Source organism: Lissotriton vulgaris, chromosome 4_1 (assembly GCF_964263255.1).
Source record: "Lissotriton vulgaris chromosome 4_1, aLisVul1.2, whole genome shotgun sequence".
Taxonomy (NCBI): Eukaryota; Metazoa; Chordata; class Amphibia; order Caudata; family Salamandridae; genus Lissotriton; species Lissotriton vulgaris.
Window position 1 is genome coordinate 745,135,045 of NC_141691.1, and position 25,609 is coordinate 745,160,653.

Genomic DNA, 25,609 nt, shown 5'->3' on the forward strand with positions numbered 1-25,609 from the left:
TAGTATTTGGTGCATTTGTGTTACCCAGGTCGTCGCATTTGGGCCTCCTTGTTAACAAAGATGAGAAGACCCTTAGTCAGTTTGTGTGCACGACGGAAAGTGCGAAATTCACAGTTATCAAATGTCCTTTAAAGGTTCAAAAACGCTCCCTAAAATTTGTACATCTTTCCCCTCATATGACACTCATTTTAATTGGTCTCAAAGATCCATCAACCACAGAGTAGGGCTTTCCACCACTACAGCGCAAGGTGTTTGTGGGCGAGCTCCTGGCTTGAAAGTAGCGAGAAGCGAAGCTCTTCTTTTCAGAGCAATCATGACGCTAACCTTAGACTTTTGTGCCTTCAAATGCATAGTTCACTTATTTGATTTTGTCATGGAGCAAGATAAAAGGAATAACATCTCAAATTTGGCTGCTATTGTTTTCCACTATTTGGCGCAAACCATAACAACACCATCTGGAAAACAGCAGTATTTTCACTAGTTGCAACCATTTATCTCTGGATCCTCGGGATAGGATTGAAGCCCATTTTGCCATCTACCGGCTCTTTTCCTTGCTTCTTTTCATGCTGTAACCATGGCCAATACTTTTAGGCTTGGAGATGTGTTGTCAGCAAACTAGGAGCCTGAAGGAGTAGGAAAACAAGAGAAACATCTCTAAGTACCTTGTAATGTTGATTCTCTTAATCAATTTACTTCCTCGGATTGCCTCTATCGTCTGCCAGTAGGTTTCACTTAACTGTTAAGAACACTTTTGCTGATTGGTTCTTTATTTGTCTGAACTGTGGTGATGTCATGTAGCATCAGAATTAGTAGGAGCTTCTACGAAAAGCATAACTAGTCTGTATTCCCATCTAACCATTTGTGACTTTTCCGATTAATCCGCTTTTTCATGAGAAAATGGTCAAGGCAGGGGTGTCTAGCACCAATCCAGGAGGGGCGGATCCATGCCACATTTTCAGGGTAGCCACATTTGATAACTTTACCTACAATGGATCTAAATGAAACTCATTTACATAATCCAAAAGTTATTCTGAAAATGAGGCATGGATCAGACTCCCCTCAAACGACTCTGCACAACATCATAAACACTGAGGACTAGTTGTTTTCAATTGTCTTTCATGTCACATAGTCAGCTGTGTTTGATAATGTAAAACTTTATAAATAAATACATCTAAGTTATTTATGGACCATTCAAACGCAAAGGGGGGACTAAAGACTATATTTAGACAATCAGAGATTTAAAAAGTATTAATCAGTGTTGGATACGTCGAGCTACGAAATAATAAAATGCAGTCTATGTTTCAAGATATCCAGTATTGATGTGTGACGAGCATTTATAGATAATACGTTTTGAGTGAAAACAATTTGCAAATCTGGAGATACACTGTACGCTTTTCACAAGTTCTGACCACAAAGGTCACCCGAACCCCTTGAATTTAATTTTCTGTCTGATTGCCAAGTTAATTGGCAAGTTTGCGAGGTTGCCCAATGTAAAAAAAAATATATATATACAGCTATCTTGCCCCCCGGGTCCTGTGTCTCTGCTCCTTGCTCCTGCTCTCCTCGTGCGACAGGAAGCCAGGAAGAAAAGCCAGACTCCCCTGACCAATCACAACGCTACAATTCAGCATTGTGATTGGTAAGCACCCATGCTCCCCTGACCAATCACACATCTGCACTGCAGCGTTGTGATTGGTTTTAAGCATCCTGGTTTGACGCTCAGCCAGGAAAGGGGGGCCTTTGCTTGATCTCCACACAGGCTGTAATGCAGCCTGCATGGAGAACGGGAAAAGTGTGCATGCCGGCCAAACAGTCATTGCGCACTTAAGAGTGGGCGAACCAGTTCTCTCCTGCCCTACTCCGTGAGCAGAGCAGATCCGTCCACCCACCCGCAAAGAAAACATAAAATTATAATGACTCGTTGTTTTTATTTTATTTTATCAAAAGCAGTGGGGCAGCACTCCTCCGCCATAGCGGAGTAGCTGCCACTGATGGGGTGAACAGTAGGTAGTGGACAGGGGTTTGAAGAGGAAATCCTCTTCTATTGGGTCGACATGCATGTCGACCTGTGGTACGAGGCTGCTCTTGGTAAGATGTTGAGTCATTAGGGGCTGAGGGTCGGGCTGGGTATAGGTCAGGATCTGTGTCCCCTGGAGGGTTGTCATCATAGGAGTCCTAGATGTCACCATGTTGGGGTGTATCATAGGTATTCCCAACATGTCTCCCCATGTCTGAGTACAGTGACCCCTGAGGTGTGTATGAAAGGGGTTAGGTGGAGAATCAAGCGAGAATGGGGAGTGCTGTGGGCTTGGTGGAGATGCTGTGGGTAGTGGTAAATCAATGTCCGGAAGAGGGCTGGCAGCGTTGCATGATTTCTTTCGATGTTTCATTGGAAGGGGTGTATCAAGAGCCTCCTCAAAGATCAGCTGGCGTTTTGAGGCCTGGCCTATAAGGCAGACACTGGTAGGCAGGTGAGGATCAGGCATGTTTGGAGGTGAATCATAATGTGACTTTGCCGAGCGTCAATCTCATCTTGGAATTTTTGGTGGATCGTTTTGTGGGTTGGTAGTGCCAAGATTTTCAAAACTGGAAATAAAGTCTTTGGGACCGGCGATGATTTCAACTTTGGCGGGTCGGTGCCGAGACTGGAGCTTTTGCGCTGAGTGATCTGGCTTTGATGGTTTCTTTGGCACAGAGCCACGGCTGGGTGTTGCTTCCGAAGCAGAGTTTCAGTGCTGACCGTGGCCTGAAGGCAGTGTTGGCCTAGAGGCCATCCTCTGTGGATCCAGCGTGGCCAGACACCCCTGCAGTGGGCCGCTCAATGTGGGAGCGTTGTTGAGGGAGTGGGGAGGAGGAATCATATTCCTGATCAATTTTGCAGTTTGAAGGTCTTCGATCTCCAGGTCAAAGTCGGAACTGGTGTCAGACGAGAAAACCTCCCCATCAGCAGCCAACAGCTGTGCATGTTGTTCCCCCTAAAGGTCCTGGGTGCGAAAGAGGTCTGGGGTGTTGTCTCCACTCCTACATCACACCTTGAGGCGATGGATCCGACGATCTCAGAGAGTCTTTTTTGAGTGGAATGAGCGATAGACTCGCAGGCGGGATTCTTGTGCTTGGGAAGAGGCAGAGGTTACAGATTTGCCTGAGATAGTAATTCAGGGAACGCGATTGGACACAGTGCCGGCAGAGGGAGAGGAACCATGAAAGCCGAATACAGCACTGCGACAATGTTGATCTGTAGCACAGGAAGACACGTCCACTCAACAGCATAAAGAACACAATTTAATGATGGAGTTGATGCATATGCACATTCCCAACAAGAGGAGTCACAGTACCTCGTGACTTGAAAGACTTCTTTGAAACTTGCACACATCTGGGACCAATACTAGATGGCAGGAGTATGCAGAGCATGTGTATCTACTGCCATACATGCCTCAAACAGAGTTTTCCTTTAATGGTAAATGTTTTAGTTGTGAAAAAGCTTGCCACATAGCCAAAGATAAGTTATGTCCTGCATTGACATTTCAGTTTAATTGCTGTGGAAGAGGAGGGCATTTTGCAGTTTGTGATTCAAGAATGAGAAAAACTATGAAAGATGTTTGTGAAGAGGTATTGCAACTTGTGTGCCAGGTTGAAGATCATCCTTCTGACCTTGTACGTGTGGAAAGTATGAATGTTAGAATGTTTGCTTCTTGAGCAAGGATTAGTATTATATATGAAAACTTTAGTAAGTACTTCAACGAAAGGACCAAGACGAAAAGGATAGATATACGTTGGAATGATATGATGGTCAACCCATTAAAATGTTGGGTTACTTTAGTGCTGGATTATAGTTTCAGAGGGAAATACATTGTAGGTAAAGTGTATGTTTCAGAGAAAGGTGATAACATCATACTTTGGCCACATTAGAAAGAGCTGGGTGTTTTAGTGCATCCAAATTGTCGACCACAAGTACTTGTTAAGGTAATCTAATCTTCTCTATTTTAAAATTGAGAGATTTGGACACATTTTGAAAAAGTATTTTTTGAGGTATCCTCTGAGAGTTTGGGGTGGTAGAAGAATTATGTTAATTGCATTCATCTGAAGGAAGGGGCTAAATCTGTATTTCAATGATGCCTAGTTTTCCTGTAGGGCATTATGATGATATGAAAAAGGTAGTTAGAGAAGCTCAGTTGTGAAGGAGCTGGGGAATATTTGACTCCTAGGGTGGTGGAGAAAAAAGCCTCGGTAGACATCAGACTCTGAATTGATTTTAGGCCACTATATAAGGAAGTTATTGTTGACATGTTCCCTTTACCCTACGTGTTAGACCTGGCATCATTGGCTTGAGTCCCTCCTACATTTTTTCTGTTTGCCTCCACTGTTTTACGATGTTTTGCTGGATAATGCTTTGGGCACTGTGCCACTGCTGATCAGTGCCGCTGTGCAAGTGCTCCCTATGTTAAATTACTGTATTGATTGAATTCCATGTTTGGCTTATTTGGCTTACTATCAGTCCCTAGTCTAGTGCACCAGGAGTGCCAGGGCTTGTAAATACAAATGCTGCTCGTGGGCTTGCAGCACATGTTGTGCCACCCACAAGAGCGGCCTCGTAAAAGTATGTCTGAAGGTCTGCCATTGCTAGACCTACGTGCAGTCTGGTACTGTCACGCTGACTACGCAAGTACACCTACTTGCCAGTCCCTAAACCTTCCCTTAACTTCAGGTTAGTCACCCCTATGGTAGGCCCACGGGCAGGGTGCATTGTAAGTATAAGGTAGGACAAGCCTGACCAAGTTGGCATGTCCTAATAGTGAATTACAGCCATATTCGTTTTTCACTATTGCGAGGTAACCTGCTCTCCATTAGTTAGAATGGGCCGCCAGGATTATTAATGCTATGATCCTAGCTGACTCGGGGAGCATGGTGCAATGTCGAGTTTGGTATCCCTGAACTCGGGGTTTAATAACGCATCCGTTTGTGTGGATGGTTTTTGGACTCTGGGTTTGAAAATAGCACTTTTAGAAAGTGTCTATTTTCTTGTCTAACCATTTCTGGTTTCTGCTGGTTTGGTGTGTGTGTGACAGGAGCTGGGTGGCTCCAGAGGTCTGAATGAGTCAGTGTGGGATGAGTGGGACATTTGCGTTGAGAATAGGGGGAGAGTAGTTGCTGATAGCCTGCCCTGCCTGATACAATGCTGGCTCCACCTCCTGCCAAGCGACTGATGGCTCTGTGCCTGCCATGGACGATCCTGGCCCCACCTCCTACCAGGAGGCCGATAGCTCTGCTCCTGCCAGTGACAATGCTGGCTCCACCTCCTGCTGGGCGTCTGAGGACCCAGCCCTGCTTAGTGAATAGGCCAGGTGCCTCTGCCTGGCTCCACCCACAACAGACCCAGGATGTTGGGAAACTCCCCTGCATGGACAAAGGGATCAAAGCCAAAAAGGGGTATAAGAGAAGGACCCCTGAACCAAGAATTTAGATCACTTCTGACAAGGAACCCTGAAACCAAGGACAAGAAGCCTGCTGATCCAAGGACTTGCCTACCCCTTCTGCCAGTGTGCTGTTTGCTGGGGGGAATCCTGCAGTGCTTCTTTATTTTTGCCAAGGAACCAGGAGAGAGGAACTGTGTGTGTACTCTCAAACTTTGCTAAGAAAATCTCCAAGGACTGAAGGAGTGCCAGTCTCCTGTTGAAGTCACAGGGCTAAAGGACTTCATCTGCTAAAAGTGCTTGTTGTTGGAACTTGAGAATCCAGCACCTCTGAAAGAAACCAGCAATCTCGACGCCGACGGACGTCGCCGAATCCAGCTCGACATCGTGAGTAACGGCTCCAGTGTCCCGCTTCCTCGACGCCGGCCGCCGGGCCCGATCGACGCCAGCAGCAACGCCAGTGAGTAGCGAGTTCGGCTCCAGCTCCAAGTGACCCCGTGTCTGCACCGCTGCTGATCGCATCGACTTCGTGCCCTCTCGACGCCGTGAGCGCTGCTCACTCTTGCAACGCCATCATCGACATCGACGACGACGCTGTATCCTGCTTCACCTCGTGAGCGCTGCTCCTGCCTGACATCTGTCGACGCCGCTGCAGGTCGCCCCGACTCCGAGGCCGGATCGACGCCGAAGACGCGACGCCGGACATCTCGACGCCGCTGATCATCGTGTGCTTCGCTTTTCCAAGGTACTGTGTTGTGGGGGTCTGTGCAACTCCGGGCTCGACGTAGCGCTCCTCGCGGTCGACGCCGAACCTTTGGAATAACTTTGCCTCGACGTCGTGTGACTCCCGTGTGGGTTATATTATTGCTAAGAACTGTGTTTCCAAGAAGAAGAGTTGCTTTTGATACTAAAGACTTTGTGCTAAGAAGAAACTACGCTTGAACTATTATTTTCCCTTCCAAGAGTATTTATTAAGATTGTGGTATATTTTTGTCGTTATTTGGTCTTGTGCTAAGCCTTATATAAAAATCCTTATTTTTATAATACTACTGTGTCGTGCCCATTTGTAGTGTATTCACTTTATTACTGTATGTGGCCATAAATGCTTAACACACAGCCTCTGAGATAAGCCTGTCTGCACTGCCAAGCTACCAAGGGGGTGAGCAGGGGTTATCAAAGGGTGTGATCCCCTTGCCCTGACTAGAAAAGGTGTGTCCCTATTTGTCAGAAGTGCATACCTCTGCCAACTAGAGACAGCCGGTTCTAACACTACACAATGGAAGTTCTCTCAGGGTTATATGAAGCCAAATTTTTTTACCAAACTCGATTTGGCTTCAGCTTACTTTCAAGTTACACTTTCATGAAGAATGTCAAGAACATATCTCATTCATCACGGCCATGGGTTTGTTCAGATTTGTCCGAATGCTATTTGGTTTGGTCTCAGCTGTCACTATTTTCACTGAAAATTCGTGTTTCTAGCGAATCACTAGATCCATCCCTATGGGCACACCTTTTGTTCCCCCAGTACAAAATGAGGGTTCCAACAAAATTCCAGTTCATATACTTCAGTATTGTTTATTCATATTTGTTTTCCTTTTTACTCGTTATGTTTAGTTTTCATCTTCAATCATTTCATATTGTATGTACAACATTCAACATTGTTATATGATGTATCCAATGCATTTCAGGCCTTATATTAAGCCCTTCATCAGGGAATAACACTAAAAATAAAAAATAAATTACTGTGCATGTCCTGTTAAAGTTGTTACAACATACGTTTGATACCGTTCGATAATGTGCAATAGTGATCATACATTCTGATGATAGATCAGTACATAGAATTATAGCGTGACACTCATAATGCAGTAGTCTCTTATCACATAAGAAGGTAGCGATTATCGCCTCTGTGTTTCTGTGTTGCTGTCAGTTATTAGATCACGTATTATGCAAAGTGGTGTGTTGGACAAGAACCATGTTTGAGTTTAGTGTGTTAAATCGCGTTTTCTGAGAATATGTGATGTGTGGACTCATAATTCAAAATACATTTTTGGGTCAGCAATTGAAACAACTGGAATATATCACACGCAGACAAGTTAACCAAAGGATGCACGCATCGACCCTCATTCAATACCACAGAGCCAAACGAATCCCCAGGGGTTTACGATTGTCAGGAGGGTGATGCTCTTCAACAGTTGTGTAACATGTAATACTCGTAAGGATGTAAATTATATGTGACCCAAAAATTTATTTTGAATTATGAGTCCAAACATCACATATTCTCAGAAAACGCGATTTAACACACTAAACTCAAACATGGTTCTTGTCCAACACACCACTTTGCATAATACGTGATCTAATAACTGACAACAACACAGAAACACTCTAAGTATAATTATCCCATGGGACTGTAAGCAAAACCGAGTAGGTTGGTACCCATACAAATAGAATCACCCAATTTTTTAAAAATTCCAACATCTTGAATATTCAGCTCCGCGTAATTTGTCCGGAGTTTGGCAACAAGACTGAGCTATGGGAGTAATAATCAAAAATACCCATCCATTCTGAGGCGAGCAACTGAAATATCAACAGGGAATGGATCAGGAGTTTATTCGCAGTATTAGTACACGGTCACAACGCGTTCCTTTACACTACATTAACAGGATCGTGCACCTTTTTAAGATGGCGCTCACGGACACTGAGAAGTATGAGGACTTACGGGCCAGTCCGTCGTTAGTTTTTAACTCCGCGGAGTTGCCCCGGAGTGTAGCGGAGTCATTTATAAGTCAGTTACCAGCGGAGACACTCGACCTAGCGGTTTGCGGGAATTGTTTACAACGGCAGATGGAATTGACAAAGGTACGTCGACAGCGCACTATTTAGAGTTGGATTGTATGATTTAGGAGTGGCGTCGAGGGTGACTGACGTTGTTGCATTTCGGTTTTGAAGATTTAGAGCGCCCGGAGCAAGACAAGGTAAACACGGCGAGCTACCGCGACCCGTCTTCCATTTTTTTACCTGTTCTCGAGTTGTAACTAAGGGATAGGTCTGATTTGTTTATTTCAGAAACCCGAGGCACATTTGAATAAGGTATGTTGCTACAGCATGATGTAAACTCATCAATGTAGTGGATAAGATAAAGGAGTTAAGACGTTTTATTGTTCATTACTTTTTCAGAAACCAGTGACACTATCATAGAAGGTATGTAGGGTACTTTGTGGCAAACCACAATTAATCTTATACGAATATGCGGATTAGTTACAAATGGGCTTGTATTTGTGTTTTGTACAGAAGAGGAGTGGTCAAATTGGAGGACAGGATATAAACAATACATAACATCAACAACCAGGTATGCACAGATTAAGGATACACATCTAGACAACCCCCCACAAACACAAAATACTTACACTATGCTTTCTTATTTTCCTTTTGTAGATTCTGCCCCTGATGAAGGCACACATGAGTGCCGAAATGCATTGGGCTCATTCAAGAAATGTCGATTAAATGCATAATAACAGAAGTGCCAAGTAAATGTTGATAAACATGATGTAAAATAGTACTGTGAATATATGTTTGTTATCACAAAATAATGCGATAAAACTACAGAAAGCGCCAGGACGCCAAGTGAACAGTGCGCGATTGGGTGGAAACTCAACTTCACCATAACCAGGTTTATTCAACAGGCAGCCAGTGGTCAAATAGGTTTGAGATGTTTCTTAAAAAAGTTCCATATACCTTCTTCAAGAAGTATTCGGTAGAGAGGGTTATTTTTCTTCTATCTTGACTGACAATTGTGTTCAGTTTTGCTCTACGTTTGAAGATTTTTTCCATTACTTATGGGACTAGGTACAAGAAAGGGGCGTTATATCATCCTGAGTTCAATGGTATGGTTGAGAGAGTCATTAGAACCTTGAAGAAAGCATTCAGATTTCGAGGGCAGCTGGACATGATTGAAAAGCAGAATTGATGAGAAGACTTTAAGCCTACAGTCTAACACCACATCAAACAACTGGGAAAACACTCTGTGAGTTGTTTAAGAAAATGAATCCTAACTCTAAGTTAGTCCCAGGTCGGATGAGCTGGATAAAATGTTATACCAATGTTTCTACTCCGGATGACTAGTGTGTGCCTGAAATGAGATTTGCAAACCAAACGAAAATAACATTTTGACCACAGAAAAGCTGCAAATGAAATGCATTTTAATGTGGATGAAAAGGATTGCATAAATGCTCCTGTAGGGACTGTGGGATTGCATGGAACAAGTAAAAGTGTTTGATCGGGCACAAGGATAAAGCTTTCTCCGTACTCGGAGGTGTATATCAAGACGACAACCCGGATGTATAACAGTAATCCCTAAATTTGGGGGATAATACTTGGATGACTTTTGGGTCAGAATCGCCACGGAAGCAGAGGACTCTAGATGGAGTTACATTAGCCCTGAAGAAGTTGCGGGATTACTTACCTCAAAAAGCAAAGAAACACGTGTTGGCTAAGGCTGTTAAAGATGCAATGGGCTATAAAATGACACCATCCACTGAAGAAAGAAAGCAATAAAACTACAGAAACAAAGAAGACGGCTGTTGATTTATTTTACTGTAATCTGGCTGTACACTTTGAGCGTGTGCACAGGATCATTGTGTATGAATTTGTGTGGTCCGTGAATGCTTTCCAGGGAATGGGGTGGTTTTCCCTACCTCTTTAGCACCGCATGTTACTGGTATATATTAATATTTTTTGTGGATATCTTTGGAAGTGTCATTCTCCTATTAAAATTATACCACATTATATCACATTTTATGGAATAGTACATTCCAAGCTCCTATAGAATGTTGATGTTTGAAGTGCAGTTGTAGAGCGACAGTTACTGGAAGGCTGTGGCTGAGGTGACAATAAAGAACCACTTCTAAATCTCCATCAAGAGTCTGTCCACTTATTTCACACAAACCTTCAAATGCATGTAAAAACTGTTCGTGGGTATTGAAATACCTCGTACATGTAGTTCCCTATCCTGGAAACACTTGCAACTACTTTCCGCCGTAGGTAAGCATGCATTTCTAAGTTGGGAAGAGATAATGAACATTCACATTTCAGATGGTGTATTATGGAAGGTATTTCCCGCAGAAGGAAAATGCTTCCTCGTTGTTGAATGAAGAAAAGGTTTAATGAGCTAGTGCATATTGTGTCACAATTCTGTATGCAGAATTTCCAACCTTGTAGAAATTTCACATAATAACTTTCACAAAAACGCCTCAATAACTGTTGTAGTTTTCCGGGATTGCTCCTAGAATTATTTGGGAATTCTTAAAAATCTGAAATTGGCTCAAAACTAGGAGCAAATTTCAGAGGAAATCTACATGGTGCAAGCTGGGCCACTTTCCTGTGACATACGTTAATACTGCCCTTTAGGTTTCGGATCCAGAGCTCACTCACAATTGACAAAGGTGTTCCTTTGAACGTTAAGCCTTTCCTGATGCCAGCTATTCTGAGCTCCAAACCTTAACCCCTTTTTGTAATCCGCTTCAGATTACTGGCATTTTGTTGTGCCTAACTATATATGACCTCCTCATTTGTGGAACCTCTTCCACAGTTTTCCAGTTCAGCTCTGAGCTGGTGGCATTTATTGTATTCCATCTTTGTAATCACTGTTTCTCGTTTATGATTGTGTTAAATGTGCACCTGATGGTATTTTGTAACGCAGTATAAATAACACTGGAAGCATACAAACAGAATCCCTGGCTTTTATGTAGTAGTTTTGTAGAAGGAATCGTGGAACATTTCTCTACTTTCTGCAGCTGATAAACCAGGTTTTGATCTTCTCTTTTGTAGTTTTACATTTGCTCTTAGTAGTTGATGAATTAGCAAATGAATGGAGCCCATTTTACTACGTAGGTAACTTACTTTTCATGTATTTTAATGTTTTTATCCAAGAGGAAAAAAATATGATGGGAAGTCGATTTGGGTGGTTTAAAATATGCACATGAATATTATTTTCCCATTAATGTTATCACAGTTTCAATAAGAATATATTGTCCCCGAATGCCCGCAAACTCCAAGAATGCTTACTGTATTGGAATTCTATGCGATTTTATTCTTAATTAAAAACAAGCAGTTGCAATGCAATAGACCTCGCATTATTAAAGTTTGAGCCATTGGCATTGCTAATAATAATGCAACACCCTAGAAACCAACACTCCCAAAGTATCCAATACCACTCAAAAGAAAAAGCCCAGACTCAACTGCCAGCCATAAGAAGAAACTACAAACATGCAAAGCTTTGGGACTCAGGATTTTTATTGGCAAGACAAGAAGGGGGTCACTGAGACAATACACATACAGCTCTCATTTAGGTAATATATAACAGAGTATGGAAATTATTTAGGATATGGTAGCTTTCCGCCAGTCTGTCCTTCATATTTTTAGTTCCTTACTGCTCCGGTGGAATATTTCAAATTAAACTATTTTCACTGTAACAGCAGGAGTACCTACGTAAGAAAGCAATGCTGGATCAGCCACCATATCATGGTGGTTTGCTTGCCATTAATTTTGTTTCTCTGTATCAATCATTTTGCGCACAATGGGGATTTGGGGAGGGAGCCGACCAGCGGGAGGCTTGCCCCCCCAGGGAAGTTTGGGGCAGCAGGGGGGGAGGGGGGGGTCAGGAGAGCACTGCGGGCTTGCCGTAGTTTGGGCTGGTTTGGGCTGGGTGGGCTGGTTGGGCTTTCTTTGGGCTGTTTTGGGCTTGTCCAGTATATAACCAGACATTTTGTGTCACTGCTCACCGTTTGTTGTGCAGTGACACAGCAGCCGGGTGGACAGTATTAAAGATGTTGTCCCGCCCACGCTCCCTGTTTTCTCTGCGGGGTGGGGGGGCTTTTCCTGTGAGTTTTTGGTTGCTAGGGGCGTTGTTGGATGATGGTGCATTTGGACGGTAGGGTGTCAGGAGTTGTGGTGTCGCTGGGACAGGTGCTGGTACTTGGTGGCGCTTTCCTAGAATAAAAGGGGGGTATTTTGCAGGAGGCCTGGGGCTGTATTGGTAGGGGGGGTTGAGGTCACTGAGGTCATTGCAGTCGGTGGGTAGGGGGGTAGGTTGTGAGCGGATGTTTGTATTTCAGTTGCAATGTTGGGGATACCTTTAGGAGTGGGGCTAGGGGGGCTGTCAGGCAGTTTTTATTTCGTGAGCACTAGTTTTGTTCGGCACAGGCCAGGTGGGTGTTTGTTCAGGGTGCACCTGATTCCAAAGAAGCGGCCTTTATCACACTATTTTGGTGTCTGTGTTAGTGCTTCTACCCCCCCTCCCCCACCTACTGGTGTGCCCCAATGTGGGTGGAGGCCATGGAACACTTTTAATGGCGAGGAGTAGCAGGCTTCACATGGTGCTCCTGAGCTCGGAAAAAAATCTGCATTTGAGATTCCATCTTAAATAGGGCTGGCTTTCTGAACTACTGATCTGGCAGCTCTAACAGAGATTAAGTAAGCATGGGTAACAGCTGCAGTAGGTGGAATACATTTTGAAGCAAGGCAGCAACAGCTTTGACGAGACAAGACTTGTTCTAACTTGTGAAAGAAGTTCTGCATTGATGCAAAGCGTTTTAGTGCTCACATCAGTTGCTTGCTAATACCATAAAACACCATGGCTAAAAAGTGCTCATATTGTCTTCCCTCACAACATGAAAGCTGAAAGAGCGGCAATGTTTTAAAGGGTGACCTAATCTCTACATTTATTTTTTATTCTAGTGTTGTTTAACTCCTCTCATTGAGCATTTTCTTTGCACTTCTTTACAAGAAAGTAAATGTGCAAAAAAAATCTAAACCCAACTAAGGGGCCAGCATTATTTATACAATTAAGACTGTCATGAACGTTTCCAATAATTCAGTCCAACTGTACGAGAAAGCAGACTGCACATGCACTACAAGGGAAGCTCACTACAATGCCAATTGCAGTGCTATCTTCACACTCCCCACTTCTACCACTATGCCCATAAGAGAGGTGAAATAAAAATGTACAAAGCCACTGCCCTGGTCCTTTGAACTTCTTTGCTAGGGTCCTACCTCCTACAAAAAATGAAGCATTGTGTACCATTTTGTTACAATGTTAATGAGGTTTTTGTGTAACCAAAAACTAAAAAAAATTAATTTAAGCAAAAAAAGGAATTAAAAAACAGAGTAGCGCTGTAAGGTAATAAAGAGACGGACTTGGTCGCTAAGCAGTGTGAATGTACTACTTGATACCACACTTAGCAGCAGTGGTGTAGAAAACCTTTCCCCTACAGCTGGACCAGATCATGTAAGCTACTGAGAAACCAGATATTTCCCAGCCCTAACTTTCTATTCACATGTTACCCTTCTCAGGATTGTTCAACTAATCAACGTGAACCAAGACTACAACTCCCAGAAAGCACTAGATTAATAAGCAATAGCTTTTGGCTAGAACGAGCGATGGGTAAAGACCAGGAACATCAGGCTTTAATATTTCCCAATTCACTTTCACTGCATCTCATCAAGCAAAATCTCACGCTGCTATGTGTTCAGCCTTTCAAAATCTGTTGGTGGCTGGTGAGGGGAGTGACAAGGACTCTCCGCTAGCTGCTTAGCTCATACACCCCAATAACCCTTCCCAACACTCAAACAGAAAGCAGGAATAAACTATTTCCAGGGGCGGAGAGATGGGTTTAGCTCTGAACTTTGCATAGGAATATATATTGTCTCAAACCAGTGCCTAGAAAATCAATGTTCATTAAACGAATTGCCTGGCTATAAAGTACACCAGTTCCCAAAAATACAAAGAGGACAGGTTTAGAAGAAATATTCCAAGCATCGCACCATCAAACAAGAAGCTAGCGGGGTGGCTGGCGGGGGAGGGGTGCACACAGGCACCTGGATGGTGCATCTTTGCTTGTTGATGCCTCCAAGCATGGAAGGTAGATTCCTGGGGAGAAAGGCACTCCATCACCAGGCAGCCTGCCCCCGAGGCTAGGACACATCTCCATAAATGTCTGATGTGGCGGCCCCACAATGAAGTGACAGCAGAGGGAATTAAAAAATCCCTCTGCAAAGCGAGACATAAAACAGGCATGCAGCCTGAAAGGTGTCTATAGGCACGACTGCTTGTGGAAGAAGGGCTACTCAGTTCCTGAATGGGTGCACAGCCAAGAGTTTGTAATGAACGATGGTGGACCTGGGATCGTGGTGTGAAGGGATGGTACGGGGCGGGCTGTTGTGGGCGGGGCTTGTGGTGTGCTAGGATGGTACTGGCAGTGGTGGGTGGGGCTTGTGGTGTGCAATGATGGTACATGTTGTGGGCGGGGCTTGTGAGGTGCAGGGATGGTACGAGCTGTGGTGGGGTGGTCCTGGTGCACCTAAGCATACACGCCCAAGTGCACAATGCCACTGCAACCTGCTTCAAAGGGAAATGAGTCTGTTGCACTATCATCTCCATTATATACCCAAACTTCTGTGGAGCAAGCATTCTTAAGGATAGCCCCATCAGACTGCTGCGAGGGGAGCCCCCTCCCTCCTTCCCGAACTGTAGTACTCTGGAGGGGGCTGGGAAGGTGTGGCTAAAAGGCTATCACAGCTAAAAAAAAGGTGCGCATAGGGTGACCAGATTCCCAGAAGAAAAAGACGTGCATGGTATAAGCACGCTGCAAGTGCGGTATTATTTTTAATGCATTAGAGGATTTTCTAGGATCAGGGTAACGAACCATTCGTTATATAAAAACAAGCAATGGCTGCGCGGCCGTGAAAGTGACACGGCCGCGCGAAAGTGAAAGGAAACCAGTGGTGCGCACGCATCACAGAGGAGCGGGGGCTAGGGAGTGCGGCAGCGAGGCGAACGCACGCTGCTGCGCGTGCTAGACATGGACCGGAATGGGCGGAGCAAAGGCCGGACATGCGCCCGCCTATGCCCAATTGCATGCCATTTAAAAAAAAAACAAAACATGCGAAACCCAATGGCTGCCAGCAAAAGCGAAACCACACGCACGAGCGTGTGGTCAGCTTTCAAAACCCCCTACATAAGGTCTCACGCTGCGTGAGCAGAGCTGCGCACTGCGACGCTGGCCGCGAAACCTAAAAATGGTGCACGGTATGTTGCAAGGTTATTTAACGGTTTCTAGTTTGGTCGCACCTCTCTTAACATGATTGCACAAAAACATTTAAATTATGCGATGTTGCCAATAATTCATGAATAAAAGCACGTTTTCACTTTTTTTTTTATTACTTCGTTCAAATTGTGTACAATTTGTGTATGCAGACTCCCTAACATAGCAAAACAGAACTTTTGCCACGCATAAATAAAGGAAAAACTCTTGAAATGCTGAGTTTCTAAATCTTAAAGCTAAATAGAAATTAAGACATTTTATTGAGAATGAGCTGTAAAATGTGCTTTATTAGGACAATACCTGTATTATCATAATTAAAGTTCTGTAACTCGAAGGAAGTGAAATATGTTGAGATTTATTTTTAAATTAGCATCACATGATGCGACGTCTGTTTTTATGCAAAACCCCTGGCCTGGCGCCTGTATAAGAAAGAGGTGTATGAACAAACTTATATTAAATATAGCAGCTGGAAGTGTTAATTCTGTTGTAGTCTCCTTTATAGAAGCTGTTACTGCATCTCATTTGATGCCAGGTCCATAAATATTTCAACTAATAACCTAAGTGAAAAACTGCAGACTGCATGACCACAGTAGTTTTAGGAGGGGTACTTATCCCCCACTTTCACACATTAATCTTTATCCATTCAGACTGGATTTAAAGAATCAGTTCTAAATCCCGTGGTAACTGCCAGTGCTGCGCATAATGATGCTATTATGGAGCACGCTCGTTTCCCTCTGTGTTCCTCTCAAGGGTGTTTATGTGAAAGGCCCTTTGTTTCGTAGCCTCTGTGACACGGTTTGCTTCCTGTCTTGCAGGAAGTGCTCCTCGAAATTGGCTCTGCAAAGGCACATGGGAGTGCACGCGGGAGTGAAGCCCTTTCATTGCCAGCACTGTGATTATAAGACCAGACTCAAGGCCTCGTTGATTCAGCACATGCGAGTCCACACTGGTAAGACGAGTCTGAATAAAAACGTCATTCATTATATTACAATCGTATTATCTGTGTTACACTCGTAATCCTACCTCAGTAGTTTGGCATTTCCGATTTATGGGCCTGATCACCAAGGAAACGTTAATTCTGTTCTGCTCTTAAATACTCGTTTCTGGCCAAAACGGGATTATAAATGTCGACGTTGAAACACACCCAGAAATATCAGATGTGGTAAAAAACCTGGCCTTGATTCCACCTGTCAAAAGCATATGGAATTGATGCCCCCTACCTGGCCTAGTATTGAGGAAAACTTGAGGAGACACGTGCATGGACGTCAGTTCAACAACACAGGGGTAGCGGAAGTGACGTCGCACGCCATTTGACCTTTACTTTCACTCACACACACATGCTTACACATACATTCACATTCACTCATACACACACTCTGTCTTACATTTGCACACTGTCACCCACAAGCATGAACAGAACATACATTTATAAACAGTTTTTACTTACCTCAGCTGCCGGATAGTGTCATTTTCCATTTATCTTTACTATATTTTATACTACACTAATAGTGAATAATATGATTTTATTCACTATTGGTGTATTGAAAAAAACTGACCGAAAACCTGGAACGTGGTGCCTCAACCAACATCCATAAGGACGAGCTGCCCCTGTTCCTGGCACTGACTTTGCCACCTATGAGGTCAGGGGTTGCAAAGGCAGTGCCGGGGGTAGCAAAGGGCAAGCCAGGGGTTGCAGCTGTGACCCCTAGCGACCCCTAAATGACTTCCATGGACACATGCGGTAATTCTATTTGGCATGTTAGTCTCCATTAATGGACCATTAATTTATAATAGCACGTCAATATGGGGTAATATGGGAATATCAGTGGATTGCTGCAGAGTTCGATTGGGAGTTTGCCAGAAAAATGTGGTGTCTAAAATGGGGAGTTTGCTGGTGGATAGCCGTCTGCAATAGCATAATACATTTAAAAATGACTCAGTTGTTTGTGGGTAACCAGTGTAGTGACTTCAATTCCAGCTAAATATTCTCACTCATCGAGCAGCCCAACATTATGCCAGCAGCTGTGTTCTAGACCAACTAGAAGCACTAGATAAGTTTAACAAGAGAAGACAGATACTTTGAATTTCCATAGTCAAGTCTTGACTGAATTCACCGGAACATGGAAATGAACATTTAAGAAAGGCAGGATTATTTTTAAGACTTTAAGATGGGCAGTGCAACAATTGGCTACCTTAGAAGAGAAAGGAAAGGAAACTATCTAGCAAAATTCCCAGATTTCTTACATGATGAACAATGTGTTGTGTTAATGTGTGAGAGTAAAAAGCAGAAACTCCAATTTTACAGATGAAATGTCTGACAGGATAGATAAAGGGAAGGAAAGAAAGGTAGGAGAGGGTCCGAAAGAAGGTAATCATTGGTCTGCAGTAAATACTCAGTCAGTCAGTCAAACAAGCTTTATTATCAGCCTACGGCCATAAAAGCAATACAACAGATTAGATAAAAAGCGACATTCAAGGTGTTCCATGTCCTACAAAGTTATAAGACAGCATTACATAAATATGATATCACAATTGAGTCTATAATGCTTAAAACAATCAAATAGAATACTATAAAAACAATTTTTAAAAAACAGAAAGACAATACATTTAAATAATCAGGTAGATACAATGGTACTAGGCTAAGACTCTGACCTTCAGATTAGGACCGATAGTCATTCCACATTTCAGGTGTGTGAAGGAGAGATTGCAACCACGCATCACCCTAATTCCATTGATTTAATCTTTGCGCTTCTAGTACACAACATAGAGAAAAGGAACCTGGAGGTGACGAATACCATCAAAAACGATGGTTCATATTTTAGGATTCCCTACACCTCCAGATAATTCCTAAGACCCAAATTTTTACATAATTGAACAATCCATTTAGCTCTGGCCTTTTTATGTAAAGGGCAGAATAAAAGGACATGCAAGTCGGACTCTACACTAGCAGCGCACCCTGGACCACTCTGAGCAGGGCTAGGGGCACCTATCCACTTGTTAGTGTAAGCCCTTACTGAAAGTGTTCCATATCTGAATTGCAGATATAATTTCTTTGCCATAAGGGGCTGTATATAGTCCAGGAACTGCTCAAAATGGAAATCGAAATTAACCTCCACGAATCTAGAACTCAGTACGCCTAGTGTGCTATTCCGTAATAAGGTAGCCAAGCGATAATCCTTAAGGGCAGATGCAAGAGATTTTTTTAGAAATAAGGGGACAAGTCTGTTCTGGTAGAAGCCAGATATCTGCCCTCCCTATTGCATAGCAAAGATGTCTGACTTGCATCAGTCAAGGAATCTTCCCCACCCCAGGATAGATAACAGGTCCTTCAATTCCTCTCTGTAACTGGAGAGCTCGGGCGTGCTCCAAAGACGTCTCCAAAAGAGAATAGGGCGGTTGGCTATTATATCCAAGATAGAGACCATGCCCAAATCAAGTCGAAATGGGAGGATAGGGGTGCTCTGGGGAACTCTTAAAAAACGTCTGAGAAATTCATTCTCAGTCGAAGCCATAGGATTGGCACTAACATGCCTACAGAGTTCAACACCTTAGAGCACTCCTCCCCTGGCTTGGGTCTTATAAATTTCTACCAGGGGTCCTAGGATTTTCTGGGAACAATCGTTATAAACCTTAAGTATACCCCCGGATGCCTGTTCCAACTTCAAATTGGCTTTGGCCACGTGGGTCTCCCAATCCATCCGGTCGTTCAGGGTCACCCCTAGCTAGCCAAATGTAAAGGTTCTCTCGAGGGCCTTACCATCCATAAGGGGGTGAGGGCAATTTACTGTACTTGCTCTAAAAAACATATATTTAGTTTTGGAGAGATTAATCTCCAAATTTCTATTTTTACAAAATTGACAGAACGCTTGCAATGTTCGCTGGATACCCATAGATGATTTAGACAAGAGGAGCTTATCATCAGCGAACATGAGAGCTGGTAACTTGCGATCTGCCAATCGAGGAGAGTCTAAATCTTTCTTGCCCAGCAGGTCAGCGATCAAGCCATTAAGAAACAGTGAAAAGTGCCATGGTGCAAACGTAGGAACAAGTGGCAGAGGTAGGAAGAAATACCCATATCTTTCAATATGGTCCAAAGCTTATCTCTTTGGACCAAATCAAATGCAGATCTTAAGTCTACGAATATCAAGTGCAAACTACCCCCCTCCATAACCACAGATTTCCAATGAATTAGTTGAAGCCTAAATAGTTGGTCGATGGTAGAGACCTTAGAACTGAAACCAGCCTGTAGGGGATTCAGAATCCGATACTCGTCCTTCTAAGACTGCAGCCTCGATAGTCAGAAGCGGGCGAACAGTTTCTGTAGGACGTCTAACAAACTAATCAGACGATAGTTCGCCGGGTCAAGAGGGGAACCCTTTTTATATATGGGTATGATTTCTGCCCCTAGCCACATGTGCGGTACTCCATACCCTGGAGGATGGCATTGAACAGCACCCAAATGTAGGGAGCCCATACCCTCTGTTCACTACGGAACAAATCTCCCGGGAGTCTATCCAAACCCGGGGCTTTCCCTGAAGGTAGACTCTTCAAGACCGCGACTACTTCTTCAATGGTACAGGGCAGGGCTATCAAATTAGAACTACCGGAGGCGGTAGAGACAAGTGTCCCCTCGAGTGTGGAAGAAAGGTCGGTGAGTAGTGGCCTATTGGTAAGGGAGTACAGTTTTTTGAAATGCGTGTTCCAAACCTCTTCACTTAAATTGGGCACAATAGCAGCACATCCCTCAACCATGCCAGTTTTAACTAAATTCCAAAAGGCCCTATAATCACGGCCGTCGAGTGCTATTTTAATGGTCGCCCATCTGTCTACCTCCCAATCTTGCTTGGCCTGAGCAATTGTGTTCTTATAATGAAATCTTGCTGTTCTAATGCTTACATTAGATCCACTTTTGACCTCCTTTATAAGGGCACATTTCGCCAATCTACAGGAATTATTGAACCATAGGTTGAAACGCATAGGACGAGCCTTAGGATTGGCGGTGGTGTAAAAAAAAGTTGCTAGTTAATTAGAGAGGTCTTGATGGATATTCTGAAAAGCAAGTTGGTGTGATAGGTCAAGTTTTTCCACTGGGAGGCTTAACGCATTCTTAAAAAAGGGACCGCATGTTGGTAAAGTGCGGCGACCCTGTCAACTAATTGGACATGCTTACCCCATCTGATTCATCTACCGCCAGCAGTAGCAATTAAGTTCAGATGGAAAGGGGACTCCTCAGAGGGAGACAATTGGCTATGACCCAATGGCAGCTTTAGTTCTAGTGACAAAAGATTATGATCACTATCGAGTCTAGTATTTACGTTAAAGTCCTTGATATGAGTCCATAATTCAATGTTAACCATTATGTAATCTATCGTGGAGCCTCAGCCTGGTCTATTAAAAGTGAGTTTACCGGGTATATCTGAAGGAAATCTTCCATTACAGGCTCTAAGTGAGTGGGAGATTGTGAGCTTATTTAGCTGGAGGACTAAAGGAGTCCATCCCCTGGTTGGATACATAGTGCATTCAGGGATGGACCATACAGAATCCTCTTCCTGGGAGACATTAGGGATACCATCTAAAGGTTCGTAGTGGCAGTTGAAATCCCCACCTAATATTTTATGAGTTGAGGCAGGAAGTGTGGAAAGGAGTATATTGAGCAAATTTAAAATAGGGGAGGCCTGAGAGGAGGAAGTGGGGCGTGAATAGACATTGACTACTGCTACCTTTAAGCCATCCATGAAAGAATGGAGGATGCAAAGGATATCTGGGAATGAGTGTCTATCACTTTTGCTGAACAACCCACATGGGTTCCTATCCAAGTACAAACTCCCCCATATGGTCGCCCCCTGGTCCCCTGGCAGATGGGAATATGGTAAGTAGCAAAACCCAGTCTGTGGGGGGCTGTCAAGGCCCAAGTTTCTTGAAATAGGCAAAGATCGTACTGGTCTATAAGCACCCCCCACTCCGGGTGATCTAGTTTAGAGGTGATACCGGCTAAGTTCCAAGAAATAAGCATAGTCTTGTGGTCCTCCACTGGAGGAATAACGATGACTGAAGGTGGACGCCTAATCATGGGGGAACTAGTGTGAACTTCGCCAGAAGAAACATTAGGACTAAGGGGTAGTTGAATAACACTATGTGGACGCAATGCCTTCCACCCTATAAGTCTGTTATTTGCAATGGAGATAATCTCCCCAGTTGTGCCCCGCACCTCCGGGGGAGTACCTTCGGTAGAGCAAGATGTTTCCCTCCATATTTTAGACATTGATAATGGTCAATCTACATAATTCAAGGGGCTGAATATGTTCTCTAAGGGGCTGGTTTTTGCTCTATCCTGTGTTCCGTGCAGAGGTTGAATTTGGCCAGCCATTGCGTCTGGTCATTGGATCTGGTGGATAGAAATAGCCCAGGGAAAGTGGGTAGATTGTACCATATGAATTATTACTACCCCAGTCAAGTATATGATTGACCACCCCTCGGTCCCTAAAATTAATGACCACACAGTCCCCGTCAATATCCTTGCATTTCAACCCCAGCCATCTGACTCTACGGGCGAACAATATTTCTCCCTGGGCTGGTCCTGTAAGTGGTCTATTCCTATTCAGCCAGTGAATGGTCTTGTTTTTGAGCACTGCAAAAGATTTGCTTTGGCAGACGTTAACGATGGAACCCCTGCTAGTACGACTACATACGGGGATGTTGCTGGGGGCAAGTCCAGACGGGGTAATGGATGATGATATTCAATGGGGTTCGGATTGTGTTTACTACCAGGAGGAGCTAATAACTGGACAGGGTAGGTCAAGTTGTTACCTTGGAAGTTCATTTGTGGGTTCGAGGGGATAGCCTCATTTATGTTGTTAAAGGATGCTTGGGTTGAGCTGGGTGCGGAGGTGCACGGAGTCACATGAGGTAACACAGGGGCAGACCTTTAAACGTATGGGCCGTTGGAGATGACAGGACCTGGTGAGAAATGATGATTACTGTGAGTATCAGTATCAGCAACGTTAATCCCATTTGGAGCAGTAGAGTGGCTACCTCCCACGCCCCTTGTGTTCAACAGTGTAACAACCTTATCGATCCGACTCATCAGAGTTTTAAACTGAGTCTTGATGAGTTGTTCAAGGTGCGTTTGCAGATCAATTAAAAGGTGGGTTGCCCAAACAGGGGGAGCAAATGCAAGATTTGTGGGCACCGTGCCCTCCGGAGAACCCTCTGGTTCTTTGTTATCGACTACTGATGTTTTATTGGCGTGCTTGCCTTTCTTAGATCTTGTGTGGTGCTTATAGCTCCTGATATTAACTTTAGGAGCATTGGTACTGGGAGGTGTGGGTGTTAATGGGTCGTTTATTTGGGGCTGTGCACACTATGCTCGCCAGTAAGTAGGTCGGAGATAGTGCCCGGTGAATTGGGGGGGGGGGATAGGACTGGGAGCCCTTGTGTCAACGGGGCATTGGAAATTAATGGAGTAATTGAAAGCCGTCGTTCTGTGCTCTCTATTGCACTTGACACTGCTCCAATGGCTTTTTGCAACATTTTATCAATGGCAGTTGGATTAGTAGGTAAGCCAGTTGAGAAAGTTTTTTTGCCGTGTCTGGGGACGTGAGCTTGTGGGGTTGGATTTGCCCATTCTTACAGCAGTGTGATAAGATTCCACAAAGGAATATGCAAAAAAACACAAGATTAATATACCTTTGGTTGTTTAACATTGAGTGCACCAACTAACCCCAGCCCAGCCCTGGGTCCGTTCTTTAGTACCCCTACAGATAGTTCAACCACTGAAGACAATACCATAAGTGATACCGTGGTCTATATGGGATGGCCTAGTCCAGTCTTTCCCAGTCACGGACAGGCACGGACAGGCACACCCTTGGTCCCAGGCTTAGACCCGGCTTCGTCCCGCGCCGCAGAGAAAGGGGAGTGGCTTTTAGGCGTGGTGTCAGCACCTCCCCCTGACTCGCAGCAGGTGTGTGGGCAGTGATGCACCCTGGGGGCTGTAGTCCAAAGCCCGGGTGTAGGCGGTGTGGCGGTCGTTGCTCGGGGCGGCAGGCAGCCCTCCTCCTCTCACCGCAGCCTGCACTCGCCACCTCGCAGGTCAATCACAAAGACTCAGAAAAAACTCCTCAGTAAATACTTACATTATTAGGTTCCTCAATTTCCAACATATGGGATTTCTGACACCTCTTAGTCTGTTGCAACAATGTGTTAGAGATGCATTTACTTGTGCCAAAGGTCCATGTGTGCTACTTTGTACATGCCTCGCCAACTCCAAAATGCCCTGCTCCCTTCATGCCTAACTGTTTCTGCCTACCGATGCAGACCAGAATGGTACTGTTTTGCTTTTTTTTTTAATTTATTACATTTATTTGCTTTGGAGCTTCACAATGTAAGTGCGCTCAATACTCGTAAGACCAAAGTTTTGTAGTCAGTACAAGCCACAGACTGCTAGATTCACGCAGCACCTGAATCTAGGACATTGAGTCTGCTACCTTTTATATACCTGCCAACAATTTACAAATGTAAAGTGGGAGATATTGAAAGAAAATCAGGAGAAGGCCTTTTGCCCATTGACATATTGAAACAGAGGTAATTACAATTGAGCAACAGGTAAAATGATGCCAATTTTTTCTTCTAAAACCGGGAGTCTCCCACCTGAATCGGGTATGTTGGCCATGTATGCTGTTATCTTAACTTGTGCAATATTTGTGTTTTTTTTCATGGGGCATCTTATGTTCTCTATTGAAACTGTATCCAATATTTGAATAAAATCTTTAACAGCCCTGTCCATTTTCAGTCCCTGAACTTGATCTATCTACACAGACATAAGAAGGACCTGGTACCAAACGGGCACTCATATTGGCATATAATCTGGAAAAATTAGCACCTTACAAGCTTTTTTGTGCCCGCTAGTTTTTCAATTTTGTCACTGTTACTACGTCTTCGGTGTTGGGGAGGAGTGACAGCACCACTTACGAAAACATACCTAGGTTCCAGTCCAATTCCCTTTCCCAGGCTAGACTCAAAGCCTCCTAATTCTCAAGGCTGCTCTCAAATTACCTTTTTGTATCATGATTTCAAGCTAGTCACAAGCCATTTCAGGGAAAAAAAATGCCAGGCTTCCATAACCACTGCAAGTGACCAAACTCAAAGAAAACCTATTTCCTAGTAAATTTCAGATTTCGGTTCTCCTTCTTTGGAATATGACAATGAAATGTGTGAGGTGGTTTGAGTGTCTATAGTACATGTCAAGATGTCTGCATGTACTCAGTAAGATAGAAGGTGTTAAAAAGGCCAACTCTACTAGGGCACTTCGGCGTTTTTCCAAGGTCATTAAATGTACCAAAACCTGTCTCTGCTCTGTACTAAAACACTCATTATAATAGAATGATTACAGGTCATATTGAAACTAGTAATAGCAAAACCATATTGGAGCTCACCTTATCTGTAGATAAAATATTTGATCAAACTAATAATTCTATATTGATATGTTTGTTGTAAAACTTTTCAAAAAGGAAGTTTGTTAGCGAATGACCAGTGCCATAACCTAAAATGATGGGGCCTCCTTGTAGAATGTGAAGAGGGACCCTGAGACTCCCATACCTCAGAGACGCTAATTGGTCTTAGACGGAATGAAGCCCTTCTAAAGTGTTTGGGGTCCCCCTGCACTGCAGAGGCCTGTGTTACGCCCCTGCGAATGACATGCAATATATTTTCTGGAACACTTCGATTTACGTGAAATGGCCTGTTTGTAGCAGGCCTGCTGCTCTTTCAAACTTCCTCAGAGGGAATGCATTGGTCCACTTATTAAGGTATCAGTTTTGGGGATATCAATCTTTAATACCTCATCAATGGGTGGCCTTGTGAAGGCTCACTTGGATATAATACTAGCAACAAACATGAGCGATATAACTCTGTAGAACTTTACCTCTACCAAACAAAACTATGAAGACTCAACATCAAAAAGGGATTCAGCTTCTTGAACTCAACTTATATGAGCCCTGATGAAGTTGAGAAAAATGTGCTTTTGAACGAAACGCGTTGGATGGATGTTCTTTGTGGCTGAAAGTCTGTTATACAAACAAGACTATTACGCAAATGGATATAAAG

General features: G+C 43.8%; 1 protein-coding gene across 1 annotated transcript in view; it reads left to right on the plus strand.

Moving 5' to 3' along the window:
- The window catches only part of LOC147722522 (uncharacterized), a 364,894-nt gene that overhangs the window by 314,680 nt on the left and 24,605 nt on the right, over positions 1-25,609 (plus strand). Inside the window, exon 5 of the mRNA XM_086965046.1 lies at positions 16,324-16,457. Coding sequence (XP_086821172.1) covers positions 16,324-16,457 — 134 coding nt within the window. The remainder of the gene's footprint in view (positions 1-16,323; positions 16,458-25,609) is intronic.